Here is a 25,986-nt window from a genome sequence, read left to right as displayed (position 1 = left end):
ACGTTTTTGTTTATGTTTTTCATGCTCGCGCATACAGAAGGCTTTGATGCAGCCTCTGACCTGAAGAGGACGCTTAAAGCGATGGTAGTTATTACAAAAAACGGCCGGCAGGTGGCAGAAGCGTATAAGAGATCAACCAGGGTCATGTTGCAAAAAACTCTTTTCCCCACTGTTTTAAACAGATTTGTGAGTAATGATGAAACTTAGCTATATTCTAATGCTTATATACTTTTTTTTCCTGATGAAAGAAGAGACTCATCTTTCTTGTGGTAGGTTCTGTGTTCTTATAGCAATAGAACACAATATTCTGTGGGCCTTGCAAAATCTGTCAAAATTCAGTAAAACACGACCATGTTTTTAGGGGTCGACTACCGTTTGGTGAGTTCATATAAATCGAGCAATATTTCTATTTACTTAAGTTGTTTATTTACTGTATAGACTGTGCCGAACGTGCCAACGGGTGATCCAAAATCAAACTTTCCCTCTTTATCACCGCTACCTTTTTAATCTCAAGACAAATGATTTAATTGCACGGGCGCAAGGTCCCTGCTGGTTTGCGATCTGGTTTGCGTCGTCCCTGACCGACCGCGGTTTCCGTGCACCGACACGACAAGCAGATCAAGCGTGGCTCCACGTGCACGTGTTTTACTACTGATAAACGCGTATTGTTTGACTTTCCTAAATATCTGCAACAATGTTGACGCTTGTCAGTTGCCTGACACGTTGTCCCTGCATCGAAGCTTTGATAACGCATGAGGGCACCTCCATGGAATGCGTTTCTGTTTTCCCAGAATTTCATCTGTCAGGTTGACGAGTGGCTACAGTATCTCGGCGCAGATTCCAGTTATTCGAACCCTCCTTCGGCATCGCTTCCTTATCGCTCGCAACAACAGGTTGTTCTCCTTTGGGTTGGGGGGGGGGGGCTGAGCCTTGAAGTGGCCGTCAAACTCCTTGACTCGTTAGGCCTGCTCAGTGTTTGCACCTGACAAGCCTCAGGCGGAGAATCCAAGTCACGTGTTTGTATTCCAAGTATCCAATGTGAGCTGCCAACAATTGATTCAATCGCTTATTTTTGAGTCAAGAGAGTTGTCGACTAATTTATTGGCATGGCTGCCACATAAACTGTGGGTTGGTGGTCTGCCCACATCAGACTCGTTCTCAGTCTCGCGTCGTGTCAAATGTCTGCTTTGTAACTTGCTGAAGAGTCACAGCAAGGAACTCCCACTAGACACGGGACGCTTCCACCCAACGGGAGGGCTGCAGGTGAGGAGGCCCTCTAGTGGACTAACCATGGGTGGCACAAACAAGTATGACAAGTTCATCTGAAAATTCATCATCCGGGTAAGTGACACACAAGGATCGTGTCAGTCCGATGCTGCTGGAGAGCTTCCTGGATTGGTGACGTTGATGACGTTGATGAATGAATCACCTGATGCGAGGGGCTAAAATAAATCTCATATGAAATTGGGTAGACAGGTCGATCACGACTGGACTCACCAAAAAGTCTCAGGCCCGGTTAACACAAAGCCGGGCTATTCCAAAACAGAATAATTCCCTCTCTGCGTGTAGGAAAAAAATATCCATCCGCATTGCGGCAATAGTTTGCCAAATAATGTCTAATCAAAAGGAACTTCTATCTCTAGCATCGCATCTTCCACAAAAGCAAAGCCACGGTGGCAAACTCTTTCATGTGGACCGACAAAGTGCTCCTAAATGTTGCTGGAGTACAAAACTAACAAGACCCAAGAAAGCATTGATTGAGAGTCTTGAATGCAAGCATGCGGACGCACTGACGCGTGATTGGAGCCGCATTCGGCGGAGATGTCGATTGAGTTGTAGGACATGCGAAGACATAAATCTCCAGAACCGAACGTTCACGGCCAAACGCGGCTCCGAAGATATCTGCAAATTGCCACTTCGGCCAGAGTTTTCGCAAACCTTTGTTTTTAATGAAAAAAATCTCGGGGATGTGTGGATGATGGGACAAATATGAAAAGGAAGTCCACCATTTTAGATTTGAAGTAGCTGCAGTTTTTAGGATGAACTGTGGAGCTTGTACTTTGAAGAACTCCGACTGGGGAATTGGCGAAATGAGGCCTCAATTGAAGCAGGTTTCCTTTTCATTGGCAACAATAAATCGTAAAGCTTTTTTTCCCCCCATAAAATGTGGCGTCAAAATTTGATGACAATTTTGAGGACTGGCCATGAAAAATGAGGAGCAGGAGTTCAGTCTTGGCGTCAAAGTTGGGTCATTTTAACTAACCCTGAAGACAGTTTCACCTATAAACGTGATTGATTGGCTGTCTATCGTAACTTGACTCATAAGAAAAGTCTCAAAGTGGAAGTCGGCCATTTTGGTTTGAAGCAGCCATTTGGGACGAAATCCAGGACACGTTGACAAATTGCGACTCAGGAATTTGCCCAAAAGGGCTTTGATTGGAAGCAGTTTTTTTTTTTTTTGGGTGTGCCTACACTGGCCAACGTAAGCAGAGCGTTTGACGGCAATTTCAAGGACTTGCCATGAGAAGGAGGATGCGAGGGCAGCTTTAATTGAGCTGACATGTCCAAACAATGCAAAACGTGAGGACGCAATGTCAGTTGTGAAAAGCAACACAGCGTCTTTGTCTGTGCTTTGCGGTGCGTGGGAAGGAGGCCCGCGCCGAGCTTGTGTTGATGCTATCCAGAGTATTCAAATGACTGTAATATAATAAAGGATAATTGTGTTGTTGCATTCCGTACGTGCTTGTGTTAACGACATTAAGCGAGGGCCCATTTCCTGCAGACAAAGGTCCAAGTCGGACGTCTGTGGCTGCTCGGCCGGCGTTCATTTACACACGGCTCCTTCTCAGCTAATAACGCGCTCCGAGCTCAGTCACATGACGTAACTGCCGTCAGTCTCAATAAGTCAGTAAGCACGTCGTGAGCTTCACTTATTACCTAATGTGCAAACAAACACTGTCAAATGTCTGCGTTGAAGAACGACAACAATTCCCTTTAGCAATGAAAAGTGTGTCCGGAGTTGCCAACTTTCCCTCAAGTCGTCTTCTTGACTGGCAGCAACGCGCAAGCTTATCAAGAGTGCTTTTATGCTCATCCAGGCTTGAAACTATTCGGTGTGCAAATTCAATTTGCGAGGTGTAAGCGGCAACAGGAGGCTCGCCGTATCCGTGATGGCGGCGCGCGCCAGACGGCAGCTTCGTGCGGGATTGCGTTCAAAGAGAAAAAAGCGATCCAGGCATCGCAGCTCGTGATTGATCGCAGAGTCTTTGTGAGAGTTATGACTTTTCTTTCTTCTTGCTGAAAGCTTTGGTCGAATATATCAAGCGGGCCGGACGGCGCCGCGGCAGTGGCGAGGACAGGACTCAACACGAGTCGAAGCGCCGGGCTCAAACAATGATTCCCGTTTGAGTGCTGCTGATGTATGTTTCACATAAAGAAGCTTCGAGAAGGACTTCAGACTTTGGGGCATGTGTCTTGCGGATTATTTTCTCTCTCTGTTTTTGGGCGTGATCCCGAAATAATATCCACTGGAAAAGTCTTGCTCACAAATGGGTTCATCGTGTCTACTAAAAAAAATGGACGTGGGAAATGTCCTGATGTAAGGTACAGTTGGGGCGTAACCAACATGAAGAGCTGTCAATGAGTGAATATCAAATTGTGAAGCTATGACAAGATGCAAAACCAATCAGATCATTTAACTCATTGATTTCCGTGGACGTTTACACTCGCCAATTGGAACCCAACCAATTACTGAAGCTACTAAATATATCCGTCAAGCAGCAAGAGGTGATGTCGTCGGGGTGCAACATGGCAGAGTTGCCCGCTCACTGCCGCCTTGCCTTTGTCCTCCAGCAGGACCTCCCTGGCGAAAAGGGGAAACGCTGCGCTTTTCTCTTTTTCTTGCAGAGTTTGCGGAAGTCACCTTCTCTTCTTCACGGTCTCGCTCAGCCAACATTTCATGCCGATTTACACGTTTTCACAAGCCTCTTGCTGCCTGGACCCGAGCCAAGTGGCCAAGGACGGGGGGGGGGGGGGGAATCTGGAGAAGGCGAGCCGGCATGAATCAGACTTTGGCGCTTGGTGAAAGAGACTCTTTGGAGTTGGTTATCTACAGTCGGCTTTTGCCCTTCTCCAAAAAACATGCCATGTTTTCCTGGGACTCAAACTTATTGAAATGTCCCCCCCCCCCCCCCCAGCCCAACGAGACATTTTTTCAAGCTCTCTAAGCAATACAAAGAATGAGCTTTTGACCAAGTTAGCTCGACGAGTGGAAATTTCAACCTTTCCAAGCCTCATCAAAAAGTGAAGAAGTCTTTTAAACATCTTCCGTTTTGCATCTTGGAGCCAGTAAAAACATTTTTCCACGTGATGTCATCAGGCAGCTGCTCATGAGCTGAAAGTAATGTGCGGATTGAGCGGGACGGGAAAGCAGGACATGGGAAATGATTAAGACATGTAAGCGGGGCTTTCGTGGCGTGTCATCAACTGACTACGTTTACTCTGGTGGGGGGGGGGGGGTTGCTAACCTTTAAGGGGGAGACCATTTTCCAAGCACGCCCTCATAACGTGAATGCCAACCAAACATAACTATCATGTCTACCATAAATGTTACTTACGATATAGGTCAGAAACATTTTGTTTTTGGGCGGGGGGTAAAAATAAACAGTTTTCCTGTTGAATGAAAAAAAGGTAGAATCAAACTGAGTTAGTTTTGGTAGTTCTTGTTAGGGACTCCTAAAGCACGTCAGACATTTTTACCAGGAATTTCCCAGCATGTTAAAGCACCTCAAAAAGGGACTCATTCATTGGAAGGACAACAAGAAGCAATCATTTGTCCACTTGGATGTAAATAAAACGGTCCTAAATCTCCGTGTGTCTTACCGGCATCCTGAACCGAGCCTGACATCTTTCACATCAGGTGTGTCTTGATTTTTGGACAAGCTGAGGCGAGCCTGTACCTCCTGTCACAGCCCGTTTGAATTGTGTACTTTGTGTTTGCATTTGTATTTGGCTTGGCGTTTCGGAATCCCTTTGTTATTCCCTCTTGTTGTTTTAGTCCGTTGTCTGTTTGAGGCCTTCATTATCTCGTGTGGGGATTTTGGACCTCGAGAACTCTTGAGTCAGTCACTCGACATCACGTCCATCATTTTCCTTGAGACGTTTCGTGACGTGAAGGCGGCATTTGTACAAATCAGAGATGCCATTACGTCAATGCCAACGGGTGTGTCGGGGGCTGTTGAGGGTTCTATTCCGGCAATTTGAATCTGAGAGAAGTTGTAGATACATCGCACAAGCATTGGACCCGGTTAGAAGAATCATTTGGAATGTTCTTAAGAAGACAGAAACAACTGACCAAGAGAACAAATTGGCAACAAGTTTTGAGAGCCCAAACATTCAGACGGCACAAGAGACGGTACTGCATCACAAACCTGTTGTTTAGAAACCACTACATCAACAAAAACAAAGAGGCTACACTAGAAGTTGCGCAGACACAAACACACACACAAAAATAGAAAAGCCAGGCTGAAATTTGCCAAGACGAACCACAAAAATTCCAGGAGAAAGTTTTTATGGCCTGATGAGACGAAGATGAGGAAAGCAATAAAAAAGATCTGTTCATGACTCTAGACAATGAAGCTGATCTGTGATGTCATGATTTCGCTTTGGCTTTTGCTGGGACGGAAAGCGGCAGAATCCCACAAAAGACATTTTCAAGGAAAGTGCAACCAAAGTAAGTCTAGTAAACCAGACGTAAACAACAAAGGAGCTCATTCAAGGTTTTGGACTGGCCAAGGCCATCTCCAGACTTAAACCCAAGAGAGCACAAATTGGAGCTAACATCCACAAGACTTTTAGGTCAGATGAAAAAATGTACCTGGTGAGCAGAAATGTGGCTAATGTGCAAATCTTCAACTGACGGAGTTCCTTTCACTCTGCTTCTTTTTGCTAGTTGTTAGCAAATGAGGTTTGAACAAATGGGATTGGATTCTTTTTAAGTTTGAAAACTACAAACTTCTCCTTTCAGGAACATTAAGTCCAAAAAACTGACGCGCACGGGGATGACATCACTAAGAAAGCGCGATCATTGGTTTCTAATGGTCCACGTGTGAGATGGATCCCCGCCTCCAAACACGCATGCTCACTCCCACAGCGGCTAAGCCTCATCATGCCCAAACCGGCTGGATGTGTAGTTGTGGTTAGAAATGGATCCCGCTTGCCTGAAGGAGCGCTCGCTTCCCTGCCAGCCAATAACGGTGCAAAAACGCCTCCGGTGAAATCCAGCAGATCGCGGGCTCGCCGCCAGCAAACGCGTCATTCCCACACAACCAGATGTCACGGGTGTCATGTCGACGTCCAGGCAACACGCGGGCAGGGTTAGATCTGCCTCCGCTCACAAGTATTCCTTCTTTTTTTTCTTCTTCTTCCGTCCGTGTAAAGGAATTAACGTGAAGGGTGTGGTCAAGGAGAGATTTGGCAAGGCTGCCCGAGGGTCCCAGGCAGCCCCGGCCGGGACTCCAAGCTTGTTCTCAAAGCGCGTACATCCTTTACAGTAGCTGCACATTATTAAGTGAAAATGCAACATCTACGGCGGGATGGGAAAAAAAGTGTGAGGATGTGTGTACGACCTCACCTATTTGAGGATCGCTATTCACAAATTCACCTATTTATGTTCTTAGCTATTTGCTGAAAAACTCTTTCACCGACATCAGTAGCAGGAAATGAATGGATTCCTGTTGACCATTACAAACATCAATGATAGTCAATGGATTTATATTGGCAATTATATATAAAAAAAAAAAAAAAAGGTCAATTACTCTAACTGTTTTACAATTAACTCTTTGACTGCCAGACGTTTTCAGAAAAGGGATGCCGTGGGTGCCAGCCGATTTTAAGCATTTTGACTGATCTTTCAAGGTCCATAGAAAATTATGTATGTATGTAAATTACTATGGAAACACACATACTGCCAAAACAAGATTGGACTCTCATCTTCCATCAGAAAAAAAAAGTTTGTTTCTACCTTATTCTGTTTTTGAGTAATCAACAATAGAAAATGGTTAGTTTCACCTGTTTTGAAAAAAACGTCTTTTAACGTCTTTGGCACTCCTCCATAGGATTTTACGAAACGTTATTTAACGTTTTTGGCAGTCAAAGAGTTAAGGGCAGAGCTGATCGCTCCCCAGCTGTGAGGCAACGCAGCCTCACCATCAACCAATGAGAACACACATGCTCGTGTGCCCTGCGAGATGCAACGCAAGAATTCACACAAAGTCTATGGATGGATATTGGACACTAAACGTAAACTTGTCAAAATTGCCCAATGGGTATGCCGCACACGCACGCACACACACACTTGTATACAGGTGACAGCAATTCCAAACAAACTGATGCTCGTGTGCCAGCAGAAGTGTAGAAAAATGCTAACGTTGTGTACGGCAACTGATGGTACAAGGAAAAGCTACGCAAAGAAATGTGGTTCTTTCCAGTGAGGCGATTTGGAGTTGACAAAAAGTAGAAATTCCACAGAGGCAGCAGTTCTTTCCCCTTTTCAGGCAACTCGGGTCAACTCACCTGAAACAACGCGGTGGCCATCCTCTCTTGTCCTGCCTTTGACGTTGTGCTCGCCTCTTTTTAGGTTTTTTTTTTTTTTTTAGTGCTGCATGGTCCTGCTAAATCCGCTCAGTGTTACCTTGGTGCAGCGCGGGGATGGTTGAGTGAGGGGGAGTGTGTGTCAGAAAAGAGAGCGTGTGTGTGTGTGTGTGTTGAAGCTCCAGGCTAATAGGTCTGGCTCTCGTCTCGCTCTCACTCCTCCTCCTCCTTCTTCCCATTCGAAAATAAGCAGAAAAATGTCCGAGCGGTCTCGACACGAGCGCAAGAAGTGCAGCCAGAGGCAAATCCTAACATCCCGCAACTGGAAACATCGCAGTGCAGCACACCGCGCTGGACAAGAGAAGCAAAGTCTGGCGCACAGGGTTACACTTTTTTTTTTTCCTTTTCCCTCGATGAGTGTTTGCTGCCTGGGCTTTTCTCCTCCCCTCTTGTTTGAGGCGTACAAGTCATGAGAAAGTGAGCAAGAGAGAGCGAGAGAGCGAGAGAGCGAGAGAGCGAGAGTGGAGGAAAAAATAGATTCAAACTGAATTTCCCATGCTGGGACTTGGACTTGGGAAAGAGGGAGGGGAAAAACGTCCGTTCTTCATTCTGTCCGTCTTATCAACGTCTCAAGTTACAGGTTAAATATAAGCCCTCCTTTCCCCCCCCTTCAAACTCCCTTAAAAACTTTTTTTTAAAAACTCGCTTTCCTGACTTTCTCTTTTTACACACACAGGAGCCCAAAGACGAAGACGTCGTGAATGAGTCCATTGAATCGATGGTCAAAGCTTAAGAGCAGCAGCCGCAGCACGGACGGTGTCCTTCCGTCACACTCCAACACTCTCACACATACGCGCTCACATATACGCTTGCATTACTTGCTCGTAAATCACGTCGCTGCATGCAGCGCTTGAGTTTTGCACAGCTTGACAACCAATTGTGTGTTTTATCCGGAAAGTAATCACAGTAACAGTTTGCTTTTCTTTGACTGCCAGACGTTTTCAGAAAAGGGGATGCCGTGGGTGCCAGCCGATTTAAGCATTTTTGACTGATCTTTCAAGCTCCACAGAAAATGATGTGTTTGGACTATGGAATCACACAGACTACCAAATGAAAGATTGGACTCTCATCTTTCATCAGAAAAAAAAGTTTGTTTCTACCTTATTCCGTTTTTCAGTAATCAACAAAAGAAAATGGTTAGTTTCACCTCTGTTTTGAAAAAAAAACGTCTTTTAACGTCTTTGGCACTCCTCCATAGGATTTTACTAAACGTTATTTAACGTTTTTGGCAGTCAAAGAGCTAAGAAACTTGTGTTGATACGAGCCTTGCGGCCTCCTGCCGATCATGCGAGCTCAGAGATTGAGCACAAATGGAAAGATTTGTCGAGCAAACCCTATAGAGCAGGAGGTCACCAACATGGTGCCTGCGCCCCCCCAAGGACCACATGGGTAACTATCCGGGCTCAGACGGATGACCCGTAGAGTTTTCTTGAACATTATAGATGTGATCCTTAAAAAATATAAACGCCAAAAGATTTATAGAATTGAGACTATATGACTACTACAACAGAACTATTCTCTCGCCCCGACGAAGTTTGGCTGCGCGGGTGGCAGGTAATTGTAACCCGTTAACGATCGCGCCACAACATGGAATGGAAGGAAGGAGCGCCATCTTTGGTCTTCCGCCAAAGCGATTAAAAGCACAAACGCGTTCTTTTGTAGCTCGTGTTCACCAGATGTCAACGCGGCAAGTGCTGTTTAATTCGCCATTAACGACGAGGGCCAGGAAGGAAGCGAGGGACTGCCGGAGAGGGGGGGGGGGGGGGGGCGATATGTTTTATGGTCGCAAAACAACATGCTTGTTTATGTGAGATAAGCCTTTTATGTGGAGGACAGTTTGAAGTGGGAGGCGGGGGGGGGGGGGGAGTCCCTTGTGTTTGTTCATATGGGGGCCGTTGCCACCATTCGTACCCGTTCCATCTGCACGCCTTACGTCTCTTGTAAAGCATGAGAAAAGACAACAATGTCCAGTCGCGACCCTCCACTTTATGGATCATTTCTTCCCATTCTTTGCTCTCTTGTTACACTAGATTTCACCCTGGCAAATAATTGGTAGGAATTGGTGTCAAGGAAGTAACACATCTTATGTAGTGGCAAGCAAAGACCGCATGTTGTCTTTAGCTTCCATGCGGAGAGCCCATCACACGTATAGAAACGCGTTTCACGCAATATTTTTGCCATGTTGCATAAAGCCAACTTTACAAAAGCATCTGTTTCAAACGTTGCCTGACTGTGGAAGCGCTTGTGCAACTTCTGCCATTAAAAAAAAAAAACCCTCAATAATAATAATAATAATGACGGGAGGGAACGAGCCTCCATACAAAGGACAAAGCGGAGAACATGACGATGAGAGAAGGAGGGCGAGGGTGAGGTCCACTTTCACAAGTCTGACTCAGGCTTTCCCAAGCAACAGCAGAAGCAGATGACGGTCCCCGAGAGTCCCGTAGAACATTTCAGCAACACCCAAACACTGCGCGCCAGATGTGATGCTGATGTTTGTTCTCAACTTGAAAATGGACATTGAACACAACGTTAACTTTTGAATCGTTTACAGATCGTTGGCTGAAAGTCAGCTGCCGATTCCTGAGAATGGATTTGCGAACGAGCCGTTCTGAATTCTGCCGGATTGTGATGTCACGAATGAGATCATTTCGTCACGTTTACTGGTCGACGACCCGAGCCGAGCTTGCTCATCAACTACTCACCATGCATACCACTACCCGCAATCTGCGTTTTTTTCTGAACATCTTCGTTGCCAAGCTTCTTTCATTGTTCTGAGACAAACTACTGGAATACAATTTGACAAATAATAAAGTTATTATTATTATTAAGGTACAACACAAATATGTTGTTAGGGAAACTGCACATGATGACTGCACCTGTTTTTAGCGTGTCATGAACCTTTATCAGGGATGTGATTTGACCAAAGTGAAATTATCTGAAAATTTAGCCGGGGGTCTGGGGGCCGCTGGCACCCAGCTAGGTCCAGAGGTCGAAGCACCCCGGAGCTCATGGGTTTTCCGTGTTTTTAAGTACTTTCAATGCACTCACATGACAAAGAAATAGACAAAACAACAGCATCAATATTCAATGTATATTGAACTATCCCATATAAAATGGCAGTTTTAGTCAACTCAAAATCAGTCACATTCAAAAACATTGGACTGCCTTTGCTTTTAAAAACTATCACTGAGAATATCATCATATCTAACTAATGTGATTACTAAGTTAACACATAAATAATGTTGAAGAGTTCAAATTTCATGAACAAATAATTGTATCATGACCAAATGAAAAGTAACTCATATTAGAGCATACCACAAATGTCTTTGTTATAGCAGAAGATGTTATCTGTCGGAGTCATGTGCATACACAATGAACTACTACTATATATAAAAAAATAAAAATAAAAAAAATCGGATTTTTTTTTGGGGGGGGGGGGGATAAAAAAATCGGAATTCCGCGAATTAGCGGAAAAATCACATCCCTGCTTTATGCTAGGGTTCACCAATTCCGGTCTTCCAGGTCTCCGGAATTGGTGAACCCTGCTAATGTGTCTATAGATGTAACTACATCACATTGTACACTTTGCATACATATTTATTTGTATTTGTTATTTTGCTTTGTCTGACTTTGCCGTTTGCACCCGGGTTCAAATGAGAACGCGAAATAGTGAGGTGAAAGACGATGTTGGCGCATTCCAAATGTCCGACTGCCACTTGTCTTCTCCACGCTTCTTGGCCGGCGTTGACATTCTTTCCCGCAACTCCCGATTACTCCATCATGCTCGCGTGTGTGTGTTCCTGTTTGTTTTCACGCGTGTATCCATGCAGCGTGTCGCTACGACAAGACCGCAGCCTCCTCGCACGGGCCTCTCGCTCCGCCGCCGCGACACTCTGGGTGGCATTGGGCGCGTACAAGGTCAAAATGGGTTCTACTTTGCACCAGCGTTTGCTTTCTTTGCCCGATTTCAAGCCGCGTTGATGGATTCGTAAGCGTGGGAAGCACGACAAATATGTGTTAAGTTTCGTCTCGGCTTTCACGGAAATGCGAGAAAGCAAACCTCCGACTGTAAATGTGCACACGTTCTTGTAGTTGTTCTCATGATTGTCCCAACTTGTAAAGAAATTGCAATAAGCAGCTGAAAGTCCTTTTTTTTTTTTACTCATTCACTCGCAGCCATTTTCACTGAAGCAACCCCCTTTGCTCCTGGCTGTTTTACTGGATTTTGACTGATTTTGCAAGCCTTCTGTATGCTCTAGCATTTAAAAAAAATAAAATAAAATTCCTACATAACATAAATACGTCTTTGGGGGCACGGTAATATTTCAAATAGAATGTATTTATACGTTTTGGGGAGCAAATGAGGTAAGAGTGTATCAGGAGGATACTTAATCATCAAGAAATGAAAAGTGCAGCCAGATGGAGGCACTAACACTCGATCCCTTGTTCAAATATTACAAGGACTACCGGAAACATGACCTCACCAAACCTAACAAAACTATTTGCTTAGAGGTTAGAATATTTTCCAATGACCACATTGCTCGCCCCGTCCATCATCCTAAGAAAACATAACTAACATGTGTACCCCAAAATGCCAAAGGAATTCAAATGTTCAAACAAAGAAAAAAAAAAAGTCACGATATTACAACGTAAAAATTCTGATTGTCTTTTTAAGAAAAAAATTCTTCTGTTATGAGATTAAAGTCAAGTTTTTTACATGTATGTTGTCGTAATAAAAAGTCATAATCATTTTTTTCCAAGATTAAGTCATAATATCCTTTTAAAGCAGTGCTCTTAATTTTTGTTACGGCACCCCCCCACCTAACTATAAATAGTATTATTTGTCTATAATATTGCAAGCTAATACTCCTTAAACTGACGTCGAGAGTGCCACTGCCACCTACTGTGGTGGATGTGCAATTACCCTTTATTCTAGACAGTACAGCAAAATAAAAAATAAAAATAATAATAATGAAAATACACATATTTCAAACGCCCACCCTGGCATCGCACCGTAACCTCCTACTTGAGAAGGACCGTGTTTAAGTCTAAGTTAAACAATTGAAGGAAGTCTTACTGTATTTTTGAACAGGTGAAATGCAAAAATCGAAGAACATTTTGTTGAAAGCGCTTTTTAGAATAAAGAAAAAAGTTATTGAGTTTGGGAGATTGTTTTGTTGTCTTCTCTGCCCTGAATTACGAGTACGTCCTTTCAGTTGTAGTCTTCGTTTCGTCTCCACGGGAAATTTTGCTGACATGCCAAAAGCATTTTTCACATCCAGATGCAAATAAACACGTGTGTGTGTTACACACTTTTTCACACACGCGGTGCAAAGCGCGGTCCTTCCTAGCCACCCCCAAAACAAAAATGTTTGGGATGCAAAATCCTGACTTTGGAAACACGTCATGTCATTCATTTTACATTCATTTCTAGTCGTTAATCTGCCTTTGCTGTTTTGCATTGTTTGTTAGCGTTAAGCTAAAGCATACATCAAAGTCAAAGAATGTTCACCCCAGCTAAGTGAAATTGTATCCTTTGCCGCAGTGCGTCTGATGATCTCTCGCACCACGTCCCGCCTAAAGAGACGTAAGAGCCGTTTATTATAAATGGCTACCATCTAAGGTCAGCAAATGGCGGCGAAGAATGCTCCCGATAGCCATCGGGAGGAACGCCATCCTAGTCCCCTCCCTTGTTTGTCATCTCGGCCTTGCAAGCAAATTGTTTCCTGTGGAGGCCGTGACTTGCTCCTCCGAAATGTTTGCAAAAGGAAACGCTGCTGTGATTGTGGGAGATGGAATGTTTGACTTTTGTGCACACGGACGCTCCGAGCGTGCCCGCGGCCGGCCTGGGCGCGCTGGAGGTTCGGACGAGTCGTCCTGCAAACGTCAGCTTGCAGGACCAACAGCGGGTCTGGCTGATGTTGAAGACAAAAAGCAAGCACTGATCATTTGGATTTTTCAAAGAAACGAAAGTAACAGGAGGTTTAATAGTAACCCCATTTTTTTCCACAGATCAGCTGAAAACACGTTTGAATATTTTTATAGCCAAAAGTAATTACAACAAGGAAATAGCAGTCGTCACGAAAACGACTTCCTTCTGCTGACGCTGTGTTTTGAGGGCAAAAACAAAGCAATAGAAAATAGCCGGCGAATACAGACGTGACCCCCGCTTACAGCATGCGTTTTCCCAGATACGAAAGAACGTCTTTCTAAGGATGTTGTTGACTTGCGACTGCCAAAGCGAGTTGCGAGCTAGCAAACGATTCAACAAAAAAAGCGGACTTTTTGCCGCTCCCACTTGAAGTTGACTCGAAACATAAAAGAAGACAACTGCGTAGCTCTTTCTCAAGAGTCTAATTAGCTTAATGTTAATACCGCTGTTGACATGCTAGCGGTTAGCGTCGAGAGTCATGATTTTCCAGCCATTTTTTAAGCAATGGATCATTTGAATGCAAACTGTGGATCAATACGAGAAAATATTCACTCAAAGTATTCGAAGGGCAATTCTTCTTCGGTGGTGACTGCATTTACTGTATTTAGTAAACTGTACTGCCTCCCAGTGGCCAAGGTGGGCAAATCATAACATTCAATCATAACAGTTGAATTATTTACATTCTATTTAATTAGACTATTATCAATAAAGTACAATATACTGTATATAGTACAGCGCTGTTTTTTGTTATTATTTGTTGTTTAAAATTTTTTTTTCCAAATTATGCATGATGAAAAACAGCTCAATGCTAACTACTGTACGTAGTTCTCAGTCAGTGTGTAAAGTATTTAGAGGCAAATCTCTGACTTGACTTTTCAGGAGCTTTAAGACTTGCAGACTTGCACTTGGGTGCGACTCACTCATTCCCAACTCTGCTTTCCAGTTTGTCACTCATGTTAAACAATTTCAATGAAAACTCCAAATGGGTTGTTTCTAATGTTGCTCCTTCCTGCGTGGTCAAAGCCTCCCCTTGGGACCCCCCCCTCCCTCCCTCCCCATCACATTTAGTGCAATGCACCCCTGGCATTTCCTGTAAGTAAAAAAGAGGGGAGGGCTCGGGTGCAGCAAGCATTTGAATTGAAGGCAAACGGCAGCGACTGTAAGTCTACTGTAAGCCAAGCAGGTGTTCGTCCCCGCTTCCACATTTTGGTCTTGCCCCCAAACAGCATCGGGCGAGCGAGAGGGCGAGCGAGAGAGCGATGGCCCCCTCCATAAGCGCCAGAGCTTGTTCCAACGTAAAGAATTCTTAAAATGCTTCTGCAGCACATCAAATCAACAAAAAAAAACGAGGAGCGCACGACAGACAGATTTTTGTGCCGTCCTTACCTTTGGTTCGCATTTCTTGTGGCAAGGAATTCGGCACACTGGGGGAGAAAAAGAGAAAAAGAAGAGAGAGATGACAATTTTTCATAGCATCCTAAAAAAATTGAAAAGACTGTGACAATTTTCACAAACATCATTTGTCGTATTTGTCAGTATGACCTGACACTTTTTAGGACTAAAAGGAGCTGTGAGGAAGGAAAAAAATGTGCCCTCGGAGGCGCCATCTTGTGCCTGTAATTTGAGTTGCAACAAACCGCCGTGCCTGAGAAAAACAACCAATCAGAGTTGTCAATCATTTCTCATGCAGCTGAAATTATGTTGGAAGATCCGACAGCTGGCCTTGAAAACAACCAAAAACAACGTGAATCTCTCCAAATCGAGCAAAAAGCCCAAAGGTGACGGAAGGCAGAAGCCATTTTGCTCCTCTTGGATGTCAAGACGCACAAACTGGAAACCCCGCCCCCGCCCCTCGCCGGCTCTACAAATGAGGGTCAACCTGGGCCAGCGCCTCCTAAATTGTCCGTTTCCTCAGCGAAGGACGCCGAGAGTGAAAAGACGACGAGGATCGGGTTTGTTGGGCCTTTTGTCGGGCCTTGCGTCTCGAAGCACATTTCTGCGTGCGGCTGTCATCGCATTTACTTTTCATTTAGTTATGTTGTGTCGGTACATTTGGCTTGCGCTGGCTGCGGGTTCTTCTGCAACTTGGCAGCCACAAAATCGCAACACATGAAACAGAAAAAATGCATTAGAAACTAAATAAAATGAAAGGTTCGTTTCATATTATTTGGCTGCCATTTTTATTTTTATTTTTATTATTATACGGAAACCTGTTTTGTGCTACAGATGAAATGTCATAATTGTTTTCTCAAGACACTAATAACATTTTTGCATACACGAGATTTTTCTGTTACTACAATATGCCACTAGTGGGAGCCCCATGATCTTGTTGCAATACACCAGAGGGATCTGTAATACTGTATGAGGCGGAGGCAGCCATTTTGCATTGGCACAATAACAGACAGTCGTCATTTGTTAGGTATGTATGAATTTGTGAACGTGTCCCAACAATTGCACGTCTTAACCGTTAGGAGGAATTCATAAGCACGAGTGTGTCATGAATTGTAATGAGCAGTTCGGATCATTTATCAGCTTGTCTTTACATACTGAATAAATAACGTTATGGACGCTGGAGTGTTTGCGTTTGGCGTGTGTTTGACCGTCTATAAAATAAAAGCGGGCTTTCATTGTGGGGTATTTTGACAAAACAAAGTCGCAGACATCTGAAGGCGTTTAAATTGTAGAGGGGGAAACAAAGCAGAATATGTCTTCCTGTAAAGAAAACTGAAATTTCATACTAACGACTACAAGTTTGAAAATGGGTCAATTTGACCCGCAACATAACTAAAGAAATCCAATGACATCATCCAACATTTGGTTCTTATTTAGGCACTCCAGAGACATACTTGTACTTGCGCAAAGCGTGTGTGTGTGTGAGTGTAGGTGTGTGTGTGTGTGTGTGTGTGTGTGTGTGTGTGTGTGTGTGTGTGTGTGTGTGTGTGTGTGTGTGTGTGTGCGCGCGCAGGGTTAAAGTCATTTTGACTTGTTAATTACAGGCCATCAAAAGTGGGCAGCGCCGTGAACTCCAAGCAAAAAAACACCCGACTTTCCAAGTTCTTGTGAACAAACAGCAAAATGTCACAATCGCTGCGGAACAAAACACGCTTGGAGAGGCTTCCTTTCAAATGAGCTTCATTTTTTTTCCCAAGAAGGGCCTTCTTGTTCTCGCACACCCCAAAAGACTGAAGGGAAAAGCTCCGGTTTCGCCTCACAAATGTCTTTGTTTTCATCCCTTAATAGAAAAACAGGACATTAATTCAAATTGGTATAACATGAATTCATGATGATTCACTTTACTGGTTTTCAATATTTTCCAAAGTATAAGCAGACGTTTACAATTGTCGTATTTTGAAAATAATCAGTCTGCTTAAATGGAGGACAACAGAAATGGGAGAATATTTACAGTGGAGAGATTTGAAATGAAAGGACCATTTGAAGTCTGTAAACAATGAATCGATGTTGATCAATTTGACACTCGACTGGCCGTCAATAAAGCGATCGTTAGTCGTACTTTGGCAGTAAACTCCAAAAAGCGCAAATCTTGAAGTCTGCCAAAAAGCGTATCTTCATTTTTTTTTTTCTTACAAATCGCAGCAAAAAAAATCTGTCTCGCGATTGCCTGTTTTTGTTTCGTTTTTTTGTAAAAACATGAGTTGAGTTGCGAGTGGAAGGCATCGCTGCATACAATCCCGCTTGATGAATGTTGACATGTTCCCACGGCGAAGCATCATCAGCCGCATGCTTTCATTTAACCCGTGTTGATGTGTTGCTATGCAACTGCCCGTGTTCAGCCCGTGCAAAAATGGTTGCCAAGTATGACAGGTAAGTGCCACGGGGGGCGAAATGCATGCATTTTAAAAATGAATCAATTCATCGACAAGTAATTGATTATCAAATTAATCGACAACTATTTTAAAAATCGAGAAATTGTTTGGAGCCATTTACAGTAATTGTTCACTGATTTCTGTCGTCCTTCATGAAAGAATCTTCTGTGTCGAATCCAAATAAGACATTTGCAAACATTTGTTTTTACTTTGGAAAACAGTGACCGAACCGGTAACATAGTGCAACATCAATCCTCCTTTTTTTAATCCCTATACGAATACGAAGTACAAAATACACCAATCACTGGTTAAGAAATCAAAATTAAAATAAAATAATTAGGGGGGGAAATGCTTTTGTAATACACTTTAATGCAAAATTAAAACGAATCCATTTAGTCGATGAATCGATTGAATTATCAATAGATTTATTCTAAAAATATTCAATATTGACAGCACTGGCGTGCATGTTGCCGCGTCTGTGCCCACGAAACAAAACTTGACGTGGGTCACTCAAGTCCCTGGCGAAATCTGAAAAAGACCACCTGCCACTGGCATATCATTTGCAAAGATGCCAGTCGTTGTTCAAAACTCCAAAAGAGAAACAAGGGTGCGTTTGTTCCATGACTTTTGGCGTGTGGGAGTGTGAGAGGAAGGAAAATGTGATGGTGAGTTGGTCCATTTCCTTCCCCTGGTCCTTGAGTGTGTCCTCCCGCGGGGCCGGCCGGCGAGCCCCTCCCCGTACGGCCAAGGCTCAACACAATCGCAGGGCAGGGCTGGAGAATTTCCTCTCCTTTCACTCTTACTTTCCTCCCATCCCTCTTCCGTCCGTTTTCTCAGCTGCGCCAACACGTGAGCACCAACGCGTGGACACGGGACACGTGCGCGTACATACAGTACACATGTATTCAGAGGCGGCAAATGCAAGTCCAGGAAGTAAAAGCCCTGCCACAGTTTGGCTTTAGCCCCAGGTGCTAGCTAGCTAGCTCCCTAGCTAGCTCCCAAGGTGCTGGTTTACCTGCTAGGGAGATAGCTAGTTAGCTAGCTAGCATCAGGGGCTAAAGCCAAACTGTGGCAGGGCTTCTACTTTCATTTGCTAGCTAGCTAGCTCCCTAGCTAGCTCCCAAGGTGTACGTTTACCTGCTAGGGAGTTAGCTAGCTAGCATCAGGGGCTAAAGCCAAACTGTGGCAGGGTTTTTACTTCCTGGACCTGGATTTGCAACCTCTGCATTTATTATGTTGTTTTACAACAATACATATTTCCAATTTTATATAAACCAGTGAATGAAGTACAGTAAGTGAAGCTTGTTGTAAAAATGTCCGCCAGCCGTGCGCACATCTTCAGATCCACTCATTTGAATGAGAGTCGGTAAACTGAATTTCAACTATTTGAACACGAGCCTTTAAAAAGTCAACTGCGCTGTATAGAATATGTGGCTTTCAACTGGGCCGCCAAGACTGTTAAGAATTTGGAGGCAAGTGATTGATTGTTTTGTCCGCGGGTTTCATCATTCTGCCGCCAGCTGCAAAAATCCTTGTGGGTCAAAAAGCTCCACCTTCGTGCAGCTGATGTTCTTCAAAGTGTTTAACAGCTGCTTCGCTCCGAGGCGGTCGGTCGGTCGGTCGGTGGGTCGGTCGGTGGGTCGGTCGGCATGCACAAGGACGCCAGGTTTCATCCCCACGCTCATGTTGGGGCCTCATGACAAATTACACCACTCTGGCGCCATCTTGTGGAGGACATCACAACTGATGTTAACTGTTGTTTTTTGTCGCTCTGTTTTTATTCACGTGGTTTGTTAAAATGATTGAGCCAGTAATTAAACATGTGGCGGGTCCAATTGACCCATGACCATTGCTGGTGTTCCAAAGCAACACAAGACAGGAATGTGGAATGAATATTTCTCTCTGACATTGATGTCTTTGTCAAGCAACTTGCAGGCGTATTTAACCCGTTGGTGGAAACAAATTTTGAAATAGCCTGGTCAGAACCATCAAAAAGCCCAAAATGGGTCAAATAAAAATAATCATAATCGTAATAAATAAATACAAATAAGCAAAAGAATAAAGTATCATGTGAGTGGAAAGGGTTGTAATGGCGTCATATGGCCAATAGATGGCGTGCTCATCCTCACATAATAACATGAGTGAGTCCCAACGTTTAATGAGCACATGAGAAAATGTCATGGCAACAAAAGTCACTTGCTGTGTCACCGTCCCCCGCCCCGCCCCCTTTCCAAATAACTTTTCTAATCTTTTAAACATTGTGAGCGTGTGCGTGTGTGTTTGTCTCAGATGGATTTCCATACATAGCGATTGTATGAGCTCAACAGCATTGTCATAACCTTACACTATGTCTTATACACGCGCACACACACACACACACACACACCTACACTCCTGTAGTGTGTACGGAGCATTATTCATCCATCCTGTACACAAATTGAACCCGCCGCCGCCACAGCCGCACCTCTGTCAATAAAAATAAAAGTCACTTCCTGCCCTGGAGGCCCAGCTCTCCCAAAATACCTCATTACGGAGTTTCCTCGTTTTGTAAGCGCTGGCCTGCGTCAACACGCCAATTGTGAGAGTAACCCACACCTCGTATCCTGGCAACCGGCGGGCGGGAGCAAGTCCAAACGCTTGCCTCATGTGTGGGAGACCATGTGACTGCACCGTGTTGGTAAACAACAGCAGCACACTGTGCTCGGAGGACATTCTCGTCTGGTCCCCAAACATTCCATATTGAATAAATGAATCAAAATCACCCTGCAAACTAATTAAGCACATTTTAATGTATTTCAAACACAACAATTGCAAGCATAAAATGCAAAGAAAATACTCAAAACAATTAGTTGATTATTAAAATAGTGGGTGATTAATTGGATAGTTGATAAGTTGTCAATTCATTGACATCACTCACTAGGCCACGCCCCTTAAAGTCGCACATCCATTCTGTACAGTATTGTAATTACATTTTATAAAACCTGTTAACAGAATTTCTTCTTTTTTTTTAGGAGTGTCAAAATGAGTGCGTTAATTTTGAGTTAGTTAAAGATTCTAAATATGAAAAGAAAAATGCAATGAGCTGTCACCAACGTCTTACAAATGCAATTATGCCTCCTAGTGGCAGAAAAGTCACCTCAACACAAATCAATATCACGTTCATTTTTTACAGTACATTCCATCTTTTTAAATTTAACTAAATTTTAAGAATTATAATGAAATTAATGACTAAAAGATGCAGCCATATTTCTACTCAACATTTTGAAGTATGAAAACTTGGGAAAAAAATATTTGATACATTGAGAACAGATATAAAAATTGAGATTAATCGTGATGCGATTCATTAGGATTAAAGACTTAAAAAAAAAAAAAACATTCAAAAGATGTGCGCTGGTTGAAATGAATTCCACGGCGGCACATTTCTGTCGTTTGGCGTATTTGTGAGTTTTCAAAGCAAATTTGTGACACGAAAGCAGTGACGCAATGCCAGCCAGCGGGAAATGCTCCCGACTGCGTGGGTCGCACCGTCGCACCGTCGCACCATCGCACCGTCGCAGGTCGGCTCATGAACGCTACCACTTTTCCAGCCAAACCCGGCAAGGCCGCGCTTCCGCCAGCCGCCTTATCGGAGTGAAAACACACATTTCCGCCGCGGTGCCATTTTGCTGATGCTTTTGATTGATGAATCTTTGAGCAGACGCGAGTGAGCAGGTGGCTGACATTATTGTTTCTCATGGAACTTCACTTAACTTCCTGCAAAATAGCTTTCATCTAACATGATATTATCAGGAAAACGTTGACTCAGGGACCGGCTAAGGTCACATGCTCCCGCATCCATCTTGTTTATTTCTGTTGAATGCTTTATCCGACACAATTAAGTACGACAGTCAAGCCACGTTTTCAGCAATGACCTTCAAACAAACAAAAACAAATATATATATCTAATTTTCTGTGCAAACGGCACATCGCCACGGCAACAGTGAGCGACAAAAATATCACTTTTATCTTAAACATCGATCAGACACATTTTCTAGGAGAAGCAGATTCAAATATGACCTCTACAAAAAGGCCAAAATGGTGCAACATTTCCCAAAGAAAGTCCAAATTGTGGACTTCCTGTTGGCTTTAGCATTTGACTCCAAAGGACGAGTTAGTTTGCAGCTCTCAGCCAGTTGCATTTGCCTCGCAAGTTTCACAGTTGTCGGTGAAACGTACAAGCGGGGATGTGTTGTTAAAAATTTGTAGTCAGCGCCATTCAGCCATTTTGGGAAAATGAATGATATGAATGATAAATTATTGATTTTTATGCCAGGTCAGATGTGCGTGCAAAGTTTCAAGAATTTCTGCCCAGGTTACGACCTTCGAATACATTCTAATTTGTCTTGGTTAAACAGCGCATCGCCACGGCAACAGCATGCGGCCAAATTAAAAGACTTCAATCGGTTTTCATCTTGACCATCTTTAGATGAAAGACCCCAAAGACTTTTTTGTAGGTGGTGGTCTGTTTTTGTGCATTTCGGTGAAAGGTCGAAGCGCAAAGACAGCGCCGGGACCGATGTCAGGTGACTGACCTCTGCAGACGAGTCCATCGTGGACGATGATCAGCTTGCAAACGCTGCAGGTCTTGGACTTCTTGAAGGTCTTCTCCCGGAAAGTGTGGGAATGAACAGCTTCCAATTCTTCGGGCTGCAAAAACAAAAGGAGCAGGCGACGTGTCAGTGCAGGAACGTAACCCCGACTAGACTAACTTAGCAAGATTACCGGCACCAATTTTAGGACTTTGACTTGGTATTCATGATTTGGAGTAGAACTACATGACGGGACACATCTTGCTGGTTTTACATTTGAAATTCTGGATTTTGGTAACTGAAAATAAATCATTCATACATTTGTTTTATTTTTGGAAATGAAATTGCAAAGCCGGCAACCAAGTATTGCGTTTCGATGCCGAGCGTGGAGGAAGCTAATGCTAACTATCGCGAGTACAGATTGCAAAGTGGTTGGGATGAATGTCATGAGCAAGATTAAAAGTCTTGACTTTTGATTTGCTTTTAAGTAAAGAGTGGACTCAACTTAAAGCTTAAAATGTTCTGGTGACTCGACTTGCTTGATTTTTGCCGCCACGGTAACTCATGACTATTGAGTTTGTTGTGTTCTTGCACAGTCCAGTTGGTCCAACTGGACGAGCCTTAATGCCGTTCTAACGTTTAACAAGGGAATGTTTTTTGTTCTGTCTGCGTTGTTAAAAGCTTGCCACTCGTCAACGCTGTGGCGATAACGCAAAGGTCAAACTTTTTAGGGGGGCTCAACTGTCTGTTTCCTTTGGTTTCTTTTCAAGAAAGGCAAAGCGTGTTTGCCTTTTGCCGCTGAGGACTGACCAAAGGGAAAGGTGACATCATTTCTCTGCTCTGTTTGTTCAGCTGGTCGCCACATTGCCTCCACGGTTTGGCTCATTAGCCCTCCTGTTATGGTGCGGGTCCAAAGATTAAATATCCAAAGAAATATCTTCATAGTAAGAAATATCCCTCATTTTTCTTTGAATGCTTTGCATTTTTCATGACGTTCTACCCAAAGACGACGACGAGCAAGTCGCTGATGACGTGAGTGCGAATGCTCGCCCGTGCCCTGCGACGGACTTAACCGAGGAGTCGTAAGAAAAGACGGGCCTGGAGAACCGTCGTCGTTGAATTTCTAACATCTGCGGATGTGTGCGCGGATTCAAATGGCAAATGTTTTCAATGCAGGAAGTGCGAGGCCATGCGTCCATGTGGCTTCCATTAACCAACGAGAATGTGCGCAAGCTGGACAAGGCTACAAGTGTGATGTCACCATCTTCGGCATATTGGGACGACCTCACACATTGGACAATGCTAATCCTCGCTACAAGGATCGCGTAGCGCTTGCAACAAAACATCCCCGACGAACAAAATCCATAACTTGTGTTATATTGTGCGTGTCATGTTTCGGTTCTGTGGGGGTTGGTTTTTGTTTTTTTATGGGTGTTCTTGTTTTGTTTTTTTGTCTGTCGTTGGTGTTTGTCATGTGTTGCTGTTTTTTTCCCTTGTCTCGTTATGTCTAACCACGTCCACCTGTGTGTTTCTTCCCTTCCCGATGTGTGTGACCAATCAGTGCCCTCAGCCAATTGTGTTTCTCCAGGTGGGTCTCATTAGTCTTGGTGTATTTAGTCTGTGTCCAGTCGGTGTCGAAGCATTGTCGAAGTTATGTGTGGGAGTCTGCAATGCTCGTCACGTCAAGCCCTTGTCACAGTTAAGTTGTCTTTGTCTCAGTTAAGTCATTTTCGCCTCAGTCAAGTCGTCCACATCACAGTCAAGTCGTCCTCGTGTCAGTCAAGCCATCCATGTCTCAGTCAAGTCGTTCTCATCACAGTCAAGTTGTCTTTGTCTCAGTTAAGTCATTTTCGCCTCAGTCAAGTCGTCCACATCACAGTCAAGTCGTTCCTCGTGTCAGTCAAGCCATCCATGTCTCAGTCAAGTCGTTCTCATCACAGTCAAGTCGTCCTCGTCGCATTCAAGTCGTCGTCTTCGCAGTCAAGTCGTCCACGTCACTGCCAAGTCATCCAGTCCAGTCATGTCGCATCCAGTCATTGTCTACTCGCCTCTCTTTCTCTGTTTCAATAAAGTTCTTCACATTGCTTTTCATTGCTGTCTGCTGCCGTGTTTTCCCACATTTGGGTTCACCATCCCTTAACCTCTCACGCCCACCGTAACAGGGAGTCTTTCTTGAAAACATTGAACCACAAAAGTGTGCAATGGTTTCTCCTAGTACACGGGCCTCAACCTTTTAGGCTGACGTAGCAGCGGATATTCATGTTTATTGGCAAAAAGAGCCACGCTTTAAGCAATCAAAAGATGCTCCTAGCGCTGGCGTCCCTCAAGCTGCGTGTGACAGCTCACTTGTTTGCATTTGTGAGGCGCATGGCAACGGCGCTCCAGCCAAGCCTTCATTCATTCCTCGCTGCTGGCCATCGCTACTTAACGTGATTAGCTTAATCGAGTTGGGCTGAAATAGCAGCCGTGCATGTGCTGGATGCGCCCGGGTCGCTTTTTGCTACCCAGCACCGCGCCGGAGGTCTCGGCCTGGCATGACCAACAAGAATGTTTCTTGGGACGAGTAAAAAGGATGAAAATACAATGGTGATTGCACGCACACTTCAAAAAAACGTTAACAAAAAAATGGTTGTCACTGGATATCCCTAATTTGTCAACACGGTGAGATATAATAACGGACATTTACAAAATGGAAGGCCTAACAGCATTTGTAAATCTGAATCACGGTTGAGACTTGTTGGGGAAAAATGGTTAAGGTATGAATGGAAATGCCGTCAATTCATTAAAAGCATCCCCAAAAAATAAATAGCACTTGATAATATTGTACTTGACAGAACCATGCACTAAGGACAAAATTAAATAGAATGTAAACAATGAAACCACTTCTTTTTTCTTTTACTTTACTGAAATGGTTATTGTTCTGCTCTTTGTGATGTGTGTGCCTTGGCCAGCAGGGGCAGTAAAAACATATCTTTTTTGTGAATAATTGTACATCATCGGCCAATCTGCTCCTTGTTGGGAACAGAGGTGGCAAATCCAGGTCCAGAAAGTAAAAACCCTGCCACAGTTTGGCTTTAGCCGCAGGTGCTAGCTAGCTAGCGCCCATGGTGCTGGTTGACCTGCTAGGGAAGCTAGCCAGCTAGCATCAGGGGCTAAAACCAAACTGTGGCAGGGCTTTTACTTTCTGGATCTGGATTTGCCGCCTCAGGGTGGGACGTGAGTTGAGTTGAGTTCCTATCCCTAAAGCCCGGATCACAACTGCATCTTTGTTCATCTATCGATGCCAACAAGGTATAATGAGCGTAATTCAGAAAACGTTTATCAACCTGAAATTCTTTGAGTCTATTTCTCCGCCTCCTTGACATCTCCCAAACCTTTTCAGTCAGTCACACAGCGGGTATGCCCAGTAAGAGGGACACTTTGGGGGCAGGGGGAAGCCACCAGTCAAGCACATGTCCTATTTACACATTTGTCATCCTCCTAAATGCGGAGGTGAAGGGGTTTACATGTCCTCTTACAATCCTGTCTCGGACATTTAACCTGAAAATGCCGCGTAAATAAAGCGCCGGCCAATATCGCACCACGTTTCCTTTTGTCAGAGCGTAATTGTTTCCGACCATTAGCGATGCAGCTGGCACTCTAGGAGTTTGTTTATTGTTGGGGGGGTAGCCAGCGAGTCGCTTGGGGGGGGGGGGGGGGGTGACAGGGGAGGCACGGGGGTGGGAAGCGGAGAATTCATTCGTTCTTTAAAAGCAACTTATTGCCTATCTTCATAAACTGACTTTTTGTTTTCAGCATTTGCATTTTGGACCTCAAAACTTGAGGCGTTCAAAAAATCCACAAAAGAAGGAAACGTTTAAAGCGGGCAGACGGGACCCCGAAGCTAGGGTCAGGGTGCACACGTAGCCCCCCCCCTCCCCCTCCGCCGCCCCACCCCTGAGCTCTCAGGCACAGCAGCTCCTGGGAACAGACAGTCTTCCCCTAGCGACGCATGCATAATCTCCCGCTT

The 25,986-nt window shown here is 44.2% G+C and overlaps 1 protein-coding gene across 15 annotated transcripts in view; it reads right to left on the bottom strand.

Moving 5' to 3' along the window:
- Nucleotides 1-25,986, bottom strand: part of tns1b (tensin 1b) — a 93,664-nt gene that overhangs the window by 44,445 nt on the left and 23,233 nt on the right. For all 15 annotated transcript variants that reach the window (XM_077579110.1, XM_077579123.1, XM_077579118.1 and 12 more), the window contains exons 2-3: nt 21,981-22,095; nt 14,972-15,009 (exon numbers count right to left, since the gene is read on the bottom strand). In XM_077579110.1, the coding sequence (XP_077435236.1) occupies nt 14,972-15,009; nt 21,981-22,095 (153 nt within the window). The remainder of the gene's footprint in view (nt 1-14,971; nt 15,010-21,980; nt 22,096-25,986) is intronic.

The sequence above is a fragment of the Vanacampus margaritifer genome, chromosome 11 (genome assembly GCF_051991255.1).
Source record: "Vanacampus margaritifer isolate UIUO_Vmar chromosome 11, RoL_Vmar_1.0, whole genome shotgun sequence".
Taxonomy (NCBI): domain Eukaryota; kingdom Metazoa; phylum Chordata; class Actinopteri; order Syngnathiformes; family Syngnathidae; genus Vanacampus; species Vanacampus margaritifer.
This window is presented reverse-complemented; position numbering and strand designations above follow the sequence as displayed.